This window comes from Crocodylus siamensis, chromosome 6, assembly GCF_052110815.1.
Source record: "Crocodylus siamensis isolate JL-2025a chromosome 6, ASM5211081v1, whole genome shotgun sequence".
Taxonomy (NCBI): domain Eukaryota; kingdom Metazoa; phylum Chordata; order Crocodylia; family Crocodylidae; genus Crocodylus; species Crocodylus siamensis.
The window spans coordinates 5,325,719-5,341,797 of NC_143400.1; the positions used below are offsets into that span (position 1 = coordinate 5,325,719).

The 16,079-nt window shown below is 39.9% G+C and overlaps 1 protein-coding gene and 1 long non-coding RNA gene across 4 annotated transcripts in view; one reads left to right on the top strand and one right to left on the bottom strand.

The window, feature by feature from the left end:
* The window catches only part of DIP2B (DIP2 acetate--CoA ligase B (putative)), a 98,043-nt gene extending 89,617 nt beyond the window's left edge, over positions 1-8,426 (top strand). For all 3 annotated transcript variants that reach the window (XM_090051874.1, XM_090051875.1, XM_090051876.1), the window contains 3 exons: positions 552-729; positions 2,627-2,750; positions 4,428-8,426. In XM_090051874.1, coding sequence (XP_089908000.1) covers positions 552-729; positions 2,627-2,750; positions 4,428-4,680 — 555 coding nt within the window. In that variant the 3' untranslated portion in view covers positions 4,681-8,426. The remainder of the gene's footprint in view (positions 1-551; positions 730-2,626; positions 2,751-4,427) is intronic.
* Positions 8,427-11,797: 3,371 nt separating this feature from the next.
* Positions 11,798-16,077, bottom strand: LOC149860653 (uncharacterized). The gene is made up of 2 exons (XR_016442976.1): positions 15,466-16,077; positions 11,798-14,694 (listed from the first exon to the last, which is right to left on the bottom strand). It is a non-coding gene; the product is annotated as an uncharacterized LOC149860653 (long non-coding RNA).
* Between the last annotated feature and the right edge of the window lie 2 nt (positions 16,078-16,079).

Sequence of the window (16,079 nt, forward strand, 5' to 3'; positions counted from 1 at the left end):
TGCTCAGGCTTTATTATTAATGCTGCTGTGCAGTTGTTGAAGTGCTCAGAGCATTTTTATGAGTGGTGCTTTTCATGTCAAACCTAGAGAATGAGAAATCATTTTAGAACTGAAAGGCTCACTGTAGCAGATCTCACTTTGCTTTGGGGACCATTTTCTCAGGCTGGGTTTCCACACCGTCGGTCTAGTTTGTAATTATTCTGATTGCTTTGATTACACTTAAGTATATTTCATCATAGTTAAACTTGCTCTGATAGGAACTGTTGGGGCTCGGAGGCAGTAAGGCCTTGTAGCCAGTTCATCCACTTACTCTTGCAGGTACAGGGGACAGGCAGTTGCCAGGGGCATTTTGAGACTCTGCAAGATAGATTTGGCCCTTGGGTGGCACTTCTGGAATCTTGAACCAAGGAAATCTTAGTTGCAAAGAGAGCTTCTTATTACAGTTCAGTCCCTTAATTATTCCCTTGGGAAACAGTGCTTTTAATCTTCTTATTCAAAGAATGCCCTGCTTCCATGGGGCACAGGTCTGAGTATTGTATTATTTCCTTTAGATTTGGGTGAATAGTCCACATACAGCCAGTGGCTACTACACCATCTACGATAATGAAACCCTCCCAGCTGATCATTTCAATACTCGCTTGAGCTTTGGTGATGCTGCTCAGACGCTTTGGGCTCGAACTGGATACCTTGGCTTTGTTCGCCGGACGGAGCTCACAGCTGCCAGTGGAGGTTTGACAAAAATAAATCTCTTTTACCATTTAAGCAAAGATGGAGAATCTGCCATTGTTTCTGGTGATAGTGTGCGACTGCCTCAGGTCTCCATGGTGTATTCTCCAAAGGAGTAATCAGTTCTTCCTTCTCTAATACCAGCTTTCCAAGCCCCAGCTATAGCCATCTGGCACTCTGTAGTCTCCTCCTGGGTTGGAACAAGAGTTCCTCAAATGAACATGTGCTTTATTCCTCTACCCCCTGTGTTTTGTTTCTGACTTATCTCTGGCCAAATGGAGGAACTGAGGTCTGTTAACTGCTTCTGGTGAGAGAACAGGGGCCATAGTAGAGGCATGTAGCAAACTCTCCACTCGCCAGCTCCTGGGAATGAAACGCACCTAGCCTGCGATTTCAAACCACAGGTAATTCCAGGCAGCTTGTTTCTGGGATAGAGAAAGGCAAGCTGTTTCCTGGCACTGCTCTGGCTAAGAATGTGTGATTGCATGTGACATTTGGAATTTTTTGCTAGCCCTTTATTTCAGGCTGTTTTTATCCTTGTAATTTTACTCTAGAATAATTCATGTTGTCTGGAAGACAGGTAGCAGAAGGGGTTTTCCACTATGGCTCTAAGAAGACTCTTCAAACGTTGGCAAAGAGTTTTGTGGCCAGTGCAGTTTACTCAAGTGCCATGGATAAAATAATTATGCTGGCAAAATATAATTGCTAATGCAGCCATGTGTACATTAAAGCCCTGTGTCAGATAGAATGACAGCCTTAAGTACTGCTGTTATACCAACAGGAGTTTCTAATGCAGACCTGAGCTTTACCAAAGCTGCTGTAATCCTGCAACCTGATTGGCTCCCATAGGGAACACTAAGGCCACAGTTTATTAATATCTTATCCATTTGAAAGTTGGTATTAGACCCTCACCTACAGTTATTAAATTCATATATAAGACCTGTTATTCCTGTCTGTATTTGAATCTGATTGTAACTGTAAAGCAAACAGTATGAGTTTAGGAGTATGCTATGCTTGCAGTGGTTATAACAGTGCTGCTACTACTTTTACACATGCCTGTAGGAATATATGACATGAAACCTGGGTTCGTTTTAGAGGTTTGTGGTATTTGGACTATAGTTGATAGATATTAAAGCAATGAGGTATGGACAGAAAAATATATAAAGCATTTCAAATTCTGCCATTTGGAAACATTTTTCATTTGCAGTATATCAGTTGCATACAAACAAAGCTGCCTCCCAGCTAAAGTGTCACTGTAACACATTTCGGTTATCCCTGTTTCATCAAGAGTAATTTTTGATAGGAGTTCAAACAGATACATTGCACTGCACCACTCTCATCTGCCCACTCAATTTTTGCTGCACTTTAGAGTTGTTCAAAGTGCTATAAATTTTAAATCTGTTGTGAAGAATTGAATACTTATGTTCTTAAATGTTGCTTTTTCATATCTAAAGACAGTAATAAATCTCTCTATATAGTATCCCAGAATAAAGTTACTTACCAACACCTTGATCATAGCAAGACAAGTGAAAACAGCATTTTCTGTGTTTTGAGAGGATGTTGAGATCTGTTGTGGCTAAATATCTGTCCTGTTTAAATATTTCAACTAAAAGCAAGTACGAATATTTGTGCGGACACAAATGAGGTGTGGTACTGATTGGTATAAAGTGTAGTGCAGTCGGGTACTTTGCTGGGGATAGCCTGTAATATCCATTGTCCAGTGCTCTGTCCCCTAGAGAAGATATTGCCATTAGTGCCCAGGATTTAAATAAATGTCCAGGAGGGACTGCGGTGTAAACATTCATAACCCAGGTGTCTGTGTATGTTTGACTATGTCAGTACTTATTTTCTGTGTTCCCCTAAAGTATGCTTGTGTCTAATTTTTTGTTTTTTCCCTCAGAGCGCCATGATGCACTGTATGTTGTAGGAGCTCTGGATGAAACTTTGGAGCTGAGAGGACTGCGTTATCATCCAATTGATATAGAGACCTCAGTTTCACGAACACACAGGAGCATTGCTGAATGGTAAACTAGAATACAAGGAATGCACGTATCCTTAGTTAGCTGGGGGTTTAGCGATCGCATGAAGTAGCAGGAAAAGCACAAGGATAAGTCAGATGAGCTCTGTTCCCAGATATACTTTGTGGCCACTGGCAAGTCACATAACCACTCTGTGCCTCAGTTTTTCCATTTGCACACTAGGGGTAGTACTCAGCTGAGGCTTCATTTGTGAGGAGCCTTAACAAAAGATGACAAAATATAAACTTCATCCTCTGTTTTGGTGCATAAAGATCAGTTCTCTATTCTTACACACATAAGTGAAAGAAACATTTAGCCTGCATGTCAGACTTCCTGGTTACTAGTGTTTAGGATTTGCCCTGGTTTTTGACAGTACTGTTTCCGCTCTTCACTTTGTTCTCACTTATTTGAGGGACTCCTGTATCCTGGGATGGATGGCTAAACAACTGGAAGAGGATCTGGAAATCCTTATCCAAAATAATGCTCAGAATCCCCAAAACAAAACTGTTCTCGAACTTTAAGATGCGCAAACAATGGACTCGTCTAGAACTTGTAGAGAGGAAGATGAGAACAGCTCTCCCCACTTGTAGAAAGGACTGGCTAGGACTCTTGTGTGAAATCAGAACTGTTTTACAGGTTTCCCTTAATTTATGCTGGTTCTTTATATGCGAATTTGCTCTTATGCAATGCGCATATTTAGATCCATAATTTGGTAGATAAGAGGTAAATTCGCTCTTATGCAATCAACATAGACCCCCACCACCACCACCACCAGATAAGTCTGTGGGGGGAGGTGAAAGGGCTGTGGCCCCACTCACCCCAGCCCCGGCTGCAGTGGCCCTTGGAGTGGCTGCTGAGCTGCATCATGCTCCGCCTGTCCCCCCATGCCTGGTCTCACCCCAGCTCCTGGGCTGTGCCGTACCATGGTGCAGGCAGCTGGTGTTAGCTGTTCCTGGGGCCACTCCGGCGTGGGCTGGGGCGAGTGTGGATAAGCAGAGCCATGGGCGGCGTGGGGCACAGCATTCACCCCAACCCTTGCTGCAGTGGCCGTGGGAGCAGCCAACACTAGCTGCCTGCACCAGGACATGGTGCAGCCCAGGAGTAGAGGTGACTGGGGACAGGTGGAGCATGGTGTAGCCCAGCAGCTGCAGGCAGCTGGCATCAGCCACCCCTGGGGCCTCTGCAGCCGGGGCTGGGGTGACTGCTACTCTAGACTTTTCCCTCCCCTCACCCCTTCCCTAGTCTCAGCCTCACTCCCTCCCTCACCACCATGGCAACCTATCCCTGTTTGTTACATTGTAAAGTGGGTTTGCTTTATGCAAATTAGATTTATGCACTCTTCTCTGGGAACACATGTACAGCATAAATTGAGGGAAACCTGTATTTTAAAATGTGTTTGATGCAGCTCCTTAACACCCTCCCTCCCTTCCCTCCTACCATTTTCTTGCTAGGATACTGCCTGTAGATGGACAACTCAAAACATATTATGTACACATTGTGCTTTACCCGCCTGCTAGGAAAGGGAGTGAGAGGGTCTTATAATAGTGAAAGGTGTAATAGATGGAAGGAATTTATGCATCCGGAAAATACTGAAACAAATAACAAATGCTGGAAAAGGGCAGTTAGATTTGTAGCTTCATACTAATTAATTATGTATTAAATATTTCTTTTGTTAACTTTCAGTGCTGTATTCACATGGACCAACTTGCTTGTGGTAGTTGTGGAGCTGTGTGGCTGTGAACAGGAAGCCCTGGATTTAGTCCCCCTGGTTACCAATGTGGTTCTGGAAGAACATTATCTAATTGTGGGAGTAGTGGTGGTGGTGGATCCAGGAGTGATTCCTATCAATTCCAGAGGAGAGAAGCAACGGATGCATCTCCGTGACAGTTTCCTGGCTGATCAGTTAGACCCGATCTATGTGGCTTACAACATGTAGCCTGGGGGTAGAGGGAGATGTTCACAAACTTCACAGGGCCACCTGAATGGCCAGTGGTCTCTATAGAAATGAAGCTGGTGAAAAAGTACTAATACTTGATTGAATTTACTACCCTATTTCCTTCATCTCATCCTGTGGGATTATGAATGCATCAACAAGAGGAAATATGGTAGCCAATGGAAAATGTTTGTAACAGTTTACTGAACATTATTAGCTTTACAGACAATGCAAAGTTGACAGGCGTGAGCTACAAAATTCCTAAGGCCTTTACAGTAGTGTTACTTTTTTCATTTGTTGTATATATTTGTATTTTTATCTAATACTGTTTTAGGATTATATAAGGGGAGGTTTATTTAGTTAGATGATAAACTATTAAGAAATGGGTCATCAGAATCCTGCAGTTCCCCAGTATATAACATACTTTGCAATGTACTGTAGGTGTTCATTCCATGGGATCACACTGCTTATTTAAAATTGTGCCATGACCAAATCAATGACTCACTGAATCTAAGAATTACTTATTCATATAGATATTTCTTGAATTTAAAATAATTTTACATATATTTTAAATATGTAAATATGAATATACACAATTCACTTAAAATCAGCTTGGGTAACGATGGCATTTGAAGTAGAGGCATTTAAGGACTGTACTTTTTTTTAAGTCCTTACTCTAATTATGTTTGGTCAGGCAACTAATATGAGATATGCAGATCTTATGCAAGTTTTCTTAATTCAGTATGTAGTCTGTTTCTTATTTCTGGCCAGAATGTGTCACTGCATATAGAAAACTATGATTTTAAGGCTCATCTTTCTAAAAGAGGCTGAAGCATTTAAATTGTAAAAACCATTACAGTGAAACTCCACAGTGCTTAACAGAAGCTGGTGCTTCTAGCCATTTGAGTTTTGTGTTAAAAGCACAACAAAAATCTAAGATTATGACACAAATTGACACACAGGTGAATTGGGAGTGAACCTATCTTGAATCTATTCCATTGTGTGCATGCAGGTATAGCAGCAAATGCGATTTGTACAGAAGACTTTGTTTAAACTGGAAATACCAGGAAATACCATTTCTTAAGGCATTCACCAAAATGAATGTTTCTGGTCTGGATATCAACTAAAATCAGCAGAGTGGAGTTTTTTGTGATTTTGGTTGGTTGTTTTTTTATTTAAAGTAAGAGGAACAACAGAGGGCAGAGAAAGCAGTTGCAGTGAATATATGGTGAAATATCTATAGTAAAGTCATTACAGCATCCAAAATAGTTGGTCAATTTCCGGCATATGCAAACACTGAAAAGCAGAAGCCTTGAAGCATATAGGAATGTTGGCTGTTCACAAACTCTTTGCAGTCCTTGGTGCACGGGACTAAGGAGATGACAAGGGTCAGCTTCAATTCAGAGTTGTTTCTTTTGTCTAATCTTTAACAGCCTTTGAATATATTTAAAGTCCCTGTTGTTTTGCTCCCCCCTTCCATTTATGAAGGGACAAAAGAGTTTGGAAGTACATGAGATACCAGATACTGTAATTGCTCTTTTGGACCAGTTGTGGTCTGTTATGTAAATATTTAATAAGGATATTTTAATAGTATTATTTACCTCCATTTTAATAAGTACACAATGTTTTCAGACAACTTTTAAAGGTTTATCATGTAAACATGGATAAATCCTTAACTATGTAGTAGATTTATTAAGTGCAGCTTTGACAGCCATCTGTAAACAAATTCCAGTTTTGTAGTTGAAAAACTGATACAGTCTAACAGTCTACTGGAGGTCTGAAGTACTAAAATTAAGATAGAAAACTCCAAATATATGTTTAAAAATTTAGGATTAAGTTTTTTGTATCATCGTAGATCTTCAAATACTAAGGCAAGTCTTTCATCAGGGAGAAAGGAGAGTTCTTTGCAAACACTGGAACTACAAATTTACATTTCTGAAGAGTTAATATTTCAAAGTCTAGACATTTAAAAGGAGACCTTCATAGATATATTAAAACATTGGTATTTCCACAATGTCATGCTGCTGTATAGATGTTAGAAGTGTGTGAAGCCTCCATATAAATCTGATTTTAACTAACTGCCTGGAAAAGTGAAGAAATTGACACTTCTATCTGCTGATGATACAGAATTAATGCTAGTGCAGCTTCTTTACATAACAGCTATCAAACTTGCTCAAGTACTACAGCTCCATTTGACAGAAAATCTCTTCTTCACACACCACTTTCTCTTGCATAGCAAGCGTGATTTGCAATGCAGCCTCGTGTAGTTGATCTACATTTAAGAAACAATGCTGAGAAGCTGTTTAACTTCTTAATATCCTAGTCCTGTAACTTTTTTAATAACTTGTTTTGACAGGTTGAAATCTTAAACTATTGAAGGTGGACTCTATCACATTTTGGAATTTTTTCAGCCTGAAGTTCTCTTTTGAGTACTGAAAAATTCCATGATTTTGCTGTTTTGTTGTTTTTTTTGCTCTTGCTCTCTCCTTTTTTTGTAATTAAGTCTTCTGAGTTTAGCATGTGATTGTATCCTGGCTCAATAGATTACTGTAACTAGGAACTCATGTATTAGAATTGTCAGTTACGGTCTTTGCCCCCACCATTGCCCATAATGCTCTAATTGTGTTTGCAATTAAGTAGCGTATAGAAGATGGTCACCTTTGATAATGTTGGATGCTTCTGACCATGTTCAGCATAAAGCAGTGTTTCCAAGAGGAAGTCCTGCGTTCTAACTGTACCTCTGCCACTGACTTGCTGTGTGGCCTTTGTCAAATAATTTCACTGCCTTCATTTCCTCATCTGTAGGTGAGAATATTATCTAATCCTTACAACATCCCTGTGAGGTAACTAGCTGTACAGCACTAAGTGCTCAGAAATATTCACTAATGGCCTCCTTGAGGTTGGGAATAAAGTGATGCCCTTCCAAACCGATTAATGATTTATTTGGTTAATTTTTGGAGAGCATTAAAAGAGAGAAACAATTCACCCTAAAGCATTTCCTTGCTATGATAGGGAATTCTTTCCTATGTGAATGAACATTCAATGCATGTTTGCCTGGCATAGCATTGGTCTATACAAACACACCCTCAAGCTTCAGAAACCTGGCTGAGCCACCAAAGGCATTGGCGTTAAGAAAATTAGAGTTCTGAACAGGAATAGCTATCAACACTGGATCAAGAAATGAGTCCAAAGAGAGCAGATGTGTTTAAATGTATGTTTAGGTCTACTCTGGTGTCACTTTTTTTAAAGCTCATCTAATGGCAAAAGCCACTTAATTTCCTGTTGTAGTCCATGCCATGAATCTGAGTTAAGAGCTGCAGTGAATTCTGAGAGTCAGTTACTTTTTTTTATAGCTTGAACAAGAAGTTTTTACCCAAAATGGACAACTACTCCCCTAGCAAAGTTTGTGGCATAAAATTACTATACTCTAAATTCTGTATTCTGCTAATGCTTGCATTGCATTTCTGGTTTAGATAACTGTAATAAAGATGGGTCATCCTAACTGTCCTGGAGATAAGGTTGTAAAAACAGGATTAGAATTTTAGCCCTAAATATCTTTTTTTTCATTGTCAATCTATTTACCATTGTCAAATTCAGACTACAGCATTATGTAATTATGTATAAAGTTTTTTATTTATTTGAAATTAGATTAGATATACATTTTTAAATTTAACATCTGGCTGGACAGTGTTCCATTAACGCATTGATTGTGTTTCTTTTGTCTTGTGTTAATAAATATTGATGCCTGATTGCTTGCTTAGTCCTTCATATGCTCTCTCCCTGAAGCTCCCTTAAGAGAATTTTGTCAGGATGTAACACTTGTTACTCATTCGGTGAACTGGGGAGCTTTGAAAGTATTCTTGAACATTTGCATACACAGACATATGTTTGCAAAGCCTGAATCTTTGAGCAGCTGAGCTCCTTCCACTGATCGAAATGCAGGTGCTTTAAGACCTAAAGAACTGGACCTGTATATCATTGCAGGTCAAGTTATAACCGAGATCCACTAAAGTGGATGTACAGTTCAGATATGATCTATTGATTTTCAAATGCATGATCTGTTTTTAAGGTGTTGAAAATAGGTTCTCATTACTTGGCTTCTGCTTTGAACAATACTTTTTAAACTAGAATTCCATGTAAGATAGGTTTCTGCTAAACTGGTTAAAGAAACAACTGGAATTTATTAGAATCTATTTTAGACCATTCTTGTTTACATTAAGAGTGACCATGAAACCTTTTGTATGGAATTTTCTGAAGTGATCAGTGTTAATGGTTAAAGAGTTGGGCCATTGCTGACTGCTGCACAATCCTACTGAAATAACTGAATTGAGAATATTCAGCAGACTGCGGGATCCCAGTGACTTAATAAGGATACTTCCTCCTGCTGCAAAACTTTTATGTTTATAAGATGTGCATTTTGAAACAGAGGGTCTTTCACCCCCTTCTTAACATTTACAGTTTTGCATCCTAGTTTATCTAGAAATGTGTGCCTGTGGAACATACTTCACCAGAACAGAAGAGCTGTGTTCCAAGCTCCTTTATCCTACCTGTGTGGTGCATCAGCCATTCACACAGCCTGTTCAAACACTGAATATTCAGTTTCGCTGCACTTTGTAAATACATTTGTCAAAGCTTGAGCTGCCAAGCATTCTGATTGACAAAGATGCATCATGTAAGTGAACTTTGTTACGATTATGCTCTTGGAAGGTGCTCTCATTATATGCAGCCTGAGAATCATGTGTTTTTAGCATCTCTTCTGTGCTTTGTTGAATGTTAGGAAATTTGGACTTTTAAATTTTTTTAAGGCAGCAACTTTGTATTTTCCCCTAAATGTCAGTTAAGCCACATAGAGGTTTGACTTAGATGGTTCTATTAACTGTTAAGTGAATTTGTTTTCTCAGTAAGTATAACTGACATCATTGGACATTACAGACCCTTCTTCCTTGACTTTGGTGACCCTGTTTATTCACAAGCCACATTTTTGTGCCAATTACCTTCACTTCTTTATGTCACTAAAGGGGGAATTCATTGATTCACATACAAGACAAACATAGCAATAAAGTTTGAAAGAATGTTATGTTGTTTGTGGCCTTAATCTTAAGATTTAGATGAGGAATGACACAAGCCTCCAGCCAGCTTTTGTAATTTTAGCCAGGATTTGAGTTTGCTGGCCTATGACTATGGAAAAGCAATTATATACAGCTTTCCAGTAAAATGATGAGGTAGGAAGCTTGGCCTTATCTGAGGTTCAACACTAAATAATTCTGCTGTCAGGGTTTAACAATGGCAATTGTGTTGAAAGATGTCATCTTCAAATGTCTGTAGACTTAAGAAATACTTTGGAACAGTAAGAATATAATTAATATATTTTTATAAACCCAACTCTACCTAGCCATTGTGCATGCGTGCGCGCCCACATACCACACACATGATTTTCCATAAATTCTAAACAGCAGTCTTACCCTGGTTCCTTGTTTCTGTGTGAAGAAATACCCTATCCAGGAAGCATTTCCTACATTTTTAGCTTAGTTTAACATACAACCTAAAAGCAGTAAACAATTTATGATATTTTTGTAACTTTCTTCTACTTTTGGGTTCACAAAGATTTACTCAGTTTTGGTGGTAGATGGGGGGAGTATAGCTATGTAAATATAGATGGCAACAAAATTAATTTACCAGAGTCCTGAGTCATGTGGGTCTCCAGTTAACTTTTTTATTTCATTTGTAATTGTTGCCTTCATTCCTGTCTAACTTTTAAATTACAGTTTTCAAGAAGCGCGCTTGGGTTATTTAATACACTTTAACTGTTGGTATTTGCAACTCTCAGAGCTGCTTTAATTAAAGTGACCCCCTCCCCTCCTCCTGGAGCATGTGTATAAAAGCCCAGTGTTTGCAATAACTAATTTATTGTTCTTAAAAATATATATATAAATGGTATAAACATCGTTCCATGTTCATTGTTGTTTTTTGTAGAGATAGTAGAGGGTGCATATCTGCAAATCTCTTGCCTAAAAGATTACGGTAGTAGTTTAGGGCTTGTTTCAAGAAATTAAAACTTAATTTAAAACCAAATTAAAACTGTGTATGAAATGTTATACCGTATTTATAAATTTAATCTTAAAATGGGGAATATTTCAAGGGTTGCAAAAGTGCAAGATAATTGTGTTTTAGAGATCACTAGCAGCTATGGTTTTCTAGGACAAGCGAATACCATACACAATACTTGTTTTATTTCACAACTAAGAGATGCTAATCTTTATAGTGTTATAGAGCTGGTCGAAGAGTAGAAGTGTCATGAACCTTGCCCATGACCAGCACTATAAACTCTGGAGTCTGCCTCCTGCTAAGTATACTGAAATGAGCAAAATAGCAAAGTGCCGAGAGACGTTTCAGTGAACCAAACCACTACTGCGAACCTGAAAATGTGTGTCAAGAGTTTTTTTTCCAATTTCTGACAGCCTTCCTCACCAGCTAATTTTCTGGCTGGAGGGACTTCATTCCTAGCATGTCTTCAAAAATTTGGTTTTGCAGCTGTACCTGTACCTACATGCTCCAGGGAATACGAGGGAAATCTTCAAACTTATTTATGTTTTTTTCACAACAGGACTGTAGCACAATGGCCAAACCTTAGGTTTCTGCTGGTTTGGTCACTTTAAAGCTGCAATCCAACCTCTGCAGCAACCACACAGCAACAAGCTGATTTATAATTACCTCAAGAGACTAGATATTTCAAAACCCTAATGTTTTCTTCTTAAAACAAAAGAAACTTTTACAATTAATTTTATATATAAAATGAACACAAGGAATATTTTCATACAAGATTTTAATGGAAATCATTACTGTCATGTCAAGTGTAAGCCAAAACTTAAAGACTTTTTGAAAGGAAGAAAATTATTCCCAGTAAAATATTTCCATTGTATTAAAATTTTACTGGAGCATTATTTAGAAAACAAACCAGCCTCTCTACTAATACAATACCACGTAATGTTAGTATAGGAAAATAAAGTTACTCAAATTGAGTAGGTGAAACTGATTAGACATTGTCCGAGTTTCAAAACTAATCAATGAAAATGTGAGCATTTCGGTATATCTTGTTAAAGCAAGTGTTTTAAAAAACTACAAAAAACTAAAAGTGGAAAGTTTAAATATATTCAAACATTTTCACAGGAATTGATTAAATATCAAACTAATATAAATATAAAATACAAAAGTGGAAAGATAATGCTCTTAAAGGTTCTGATGACATCAGTATGAGACCTTTGCTATCATGGCTACCCTGTTATCGCTGGAATTTTTTTGATTTGCGCATAGCTGGAAGCTGTATACTGTGTGGTTTATGTATGTACAAAGTACAAGTCATTTACCCTCTATGCAATGTAACTAAATCTCCTTTAAGAGCCTGACTGACACTCACTGAAGTCACTGGAAAGATTTCCATTGACTTCAGTGATTAGTTGGATCATGCTTATCCTGCTTCTATTACAGTAGATGGCTAAACTCTGAAAATGTAGCTGTGAAAGGATCACTGTGAAGAGAAAGGGAACGTTACCTGTTAAGTACTGTATAGCTTTTACTTGTAGTTCTCATTCACTTTTGAAATATTTGCGTAGATAAAAATGGTAATCTATACTTGCGTTTCATTCTGAGATTATCAAGAATTCTAGCCAAAAGATATTGCAACATTTACACGTTTGATCTTTGCTCTTAATGTAAGCTGCAGTTATGCGGTGAGGCTAACATTAAACTTTGTCCATTTTTGGTGGTGTAACTCTTTATTTTAAACCATACTGAAATAATGCTAATGTAAAAAAAAAAAAAAAAAGTAGCCAGAATTGCTTACAATTACATGTTTTATTACAGACATGCAAATATACCAGTCTAATGGACATAAGATATTTTTGCTTTGGTATGTTACTCTAATTAAGCTGTGCTGATATTGAGTTAACCACTGCTATATATTACATATATGTTTTGTGACAGTATTCAATGTTTGCTTTATTCACATCTGTTTTGTACACTGATTCCATTTTTCATATTTCAGTTGCAAAATAAAATTAAATGCTTTTATTCTTGTTTTGACAAGCGATTTCTTGAGTGTGAAATGTAATGAAATTGAGTTGTTCAGAGAGGCTCTCAAAATACAAGGTCTATTTTAATTCTTACCTGTTTGTCTAAATAAGTTCTCTCAACTGGAAGTTTCTCTCTCCGCAACCTGTCAGGCCAGTTGCTGAGGCTTTTCGTTCTCTTGTGCAATTTGTTTGCACTGTCTACAGTGCATTAACTGATCTTTATGTAAACACAGAAGAAAAGGAACAGTATTGCAGCTTTAAACTAGTAGAATGTTACCTTTTGGGGAAAGTGCAATTTTGAATGTATCAAAATGCACAATTACAGAGACCATAGAGACTAACCACATGGTAACATTAAGGTATTATTGTATTGTGAGAGAGTTTTACAGGTATCACTAACCAATTGCAATTATCCATTTGTGAAACATGACTGTTAGAACTGTATAATCCCTTCAAAAAAGAAAATGTATACAAAAATCATTTGTATGTTAATGTAAATAAACAGTTGTGCCATACTGCAAATAAAATAGTATGTCTGGACTTGGGGGGAAATTTTAAGCACTAATCAAAAGCAATGGCTATAGTTTTTGTTCTCTCTCTAGACCCAGTGTCAGGAATGTTTTTGGACAGTGCCAAAAACCTGCAACCTCAACTTGTAAGAAGTTGGCATGCCAGGGGCAAGTAGCAGTGGGGGAGCTGGGAGGGGCCTGATCCTTGTTGTGGCAGTGCAGTCCTAGCCCCTTCCCTGTCATCCACCCCAAGACACACACGCCAAGCAAAATGCCTGTGTACCATGCTTTGGTACGCATGCCGAGGGTTGCCTACCCCTACTCTAGACTCTCTTCTGTTTGAATAGTAATCCTTTCCAACTCTGGAATTGAAATTGCTCAGCAGAATAAGTCTGTCTCCTCCAGAATGTCAGAAAGGACCTGGTGAAGGCTGGCATAGAATTCCTCCTTGGTTTCAGCAGCAGCATCAAGAGTTGGGACAGATGTGCTGATGGCAGTGGTGTGTTTAAGACAGAGTCATGAGGCACTCAGTTCCAATATGGAACTTGTTGAGTTGGTTTATGAGTTAATTCTTAATAGCAAAACCACCTCTGTGAAGTAAGCACTTTCCTTACTGTTTATCGTCTAGAAGAGGGTAGAGCTGCCTCGTCAATCTTGAGTTGCCCACCTCCTGCTCACCACATCTTCCTCATTAGTTATGTCAATATAGTTCTTGAGTGCGGTGTGGTGCTCTAGGCACTCGCTATTAGGATTATCCATGAGGGTCCTGATGGTCAAGCTCAAAATTTATTTAGTGTCTTCACCAATTTTGAACATGGACAATGTACTGGAAACACTTCAAGTCACTGGAGAAGTACCATCAACACTGCCTATGAAAGATCCTTTGAATCCAGTGGGAAGACAGATGCACCAACATTAGCATCCTCTCACAAGTGATCATTACCTCAATGCTTGTGGTGTTCATCTGCCATCAACTTCGCTAAGCTGGCCACAATAGCTGGGCGTCCGACTCCAAACTCCCAAAGCAAGTTTTTTATTTTCTCAGCTCAGTCGAGGCATATGCTAGAGGGGAGGGCAGAGTGCTTCAAGGACATCCTCAAGGCCAACTTGAAAAAAGTAACATTGACATCAACTTGTGGGAGATTATCACCCAGGATAGCCCCAAATGAAGGAAGAGTCTGCTGCAAGGATGTCAGTGCTTCGAAGCTGCACGCAAATGTTTGAAATCATGCAAGAGCTTCCTTATCAGCACCCAATGTCTTGATGCCACACCCAAGGAGACATGACTACAGATGTGGAAGAAGATGCTGAAGAAAATACCTGACAGCAGAAAAATGGATGTTCCAGCAGCAGAGTCCTTACCACCAGGGGCTCACGAACCATGGCAAAGGTGGTGATGTCTCAACGGCCTCCGTATCTGAGTCAGATGTTCCAAGGCTCTAATAAAGAAGCAGGGCTAGACCATTGGTTCAACCACCTGTGACTGTAGCACAGAGCCTCAGACTGCTTGAAGGCACATGTGTAATGAAAGACCTCATAAAGTACAGTAAATGTGCACAAGCACATGTAACAACATAGACAAATGTGATATAGAGACATGAAAAGTACTTTGAAACCTTACAATGACAGCAGGAGAGAGAAAAGCATGAGCAGCAGAAACATGGCCTTCCAAGGGAGGCGGTGCTCTTGGAGGTCTTGAGGAAGAGATGGGACAAGCACCTGGCTGCTGTCATCTGACCCCAGCACACTTTCCTGCCCAGGGCAGGGGGTTGGACTTGATGATCTACTGAGGTCCCTTCTGACCCTAATATCTATGAAATCAGATCCACCCCCGTGCACAGAAACATGCCCCCGAGGTAGGTTGGCCATCATAGAGGACATTCCAATTTTCTGCTACTTTGTTTTCTACTGATACGAAACCCAATGCCTTTATGTCCTCTATTTTTCTCTTCAAGAGATATTGACTTTTTTTTCCAAGAGATCTCTCTTTTTCTCTTGAAGAGAGGACATAAAGGCATCCGGTTTCATAGCAATAGAGGACTAGACTGTCCCTTATGATAGCCACCATACCCCAAGGTGCAACACAGCCTGTTGATCCTGGATTGGCCTTGTTGGCTCTCTTCAGACCCACTGCTAAAGCAATCATCCTCAACTCTGTAGGACTGCCAATGCTGATGGGGAAACGTACATGGAAAAGTTTCTGTACCTACCTCTGAAGCGAACGGGGACTCTCCTGCAGACTTGGGCAGCAGTTTCATTTTTCACAACAACACTGCTCCACTTTGGCCAGGAACCGGCTCCTTTTCGTCTGCCCTCAAGAGCCAGGAACGCGGGTCAACGGTCTGCTTGAAAAAGAGAAACCTGTCCTTCTGCTTGGAAAGCCAAACCGTTTTGATTTGAGGATTTTCTCAGTCCCATGCGTTCCTAGACACCGCTTTCCCATTGTTATACCCTAATGCCTCGCCGGTCTGTGCCCAGCTGGGCCTTTGGATGAATGCCTGGGTGTCCCTATCCACCCGCCTCGTGCTGGTGGACAAGCCCCTGCTTTGAGCTGTTTCTGAACGTCTGGATGCTCTTTCCTCAGCCTGACCTAGCAAGGCAGCCAGGGGCTACGTGTGGGTCGGGGCCTTCCCCTCACGGCAGGACTCGCACACGAGCTGCCTCAGAGAGGCGAGGAGGCTAAGACGAAGCCGCACCCGCAGCTCCCCCAGGGGAGTGCGGCGCTTTCCCGCCCTTGGAGCCAATATGGCGGCCGCCCGGCGCGACGCTCTAGCCTCGGCCTCCTGACAGAACTCGCCTGTTCCGCCTCCCACGCTGGGAGGGA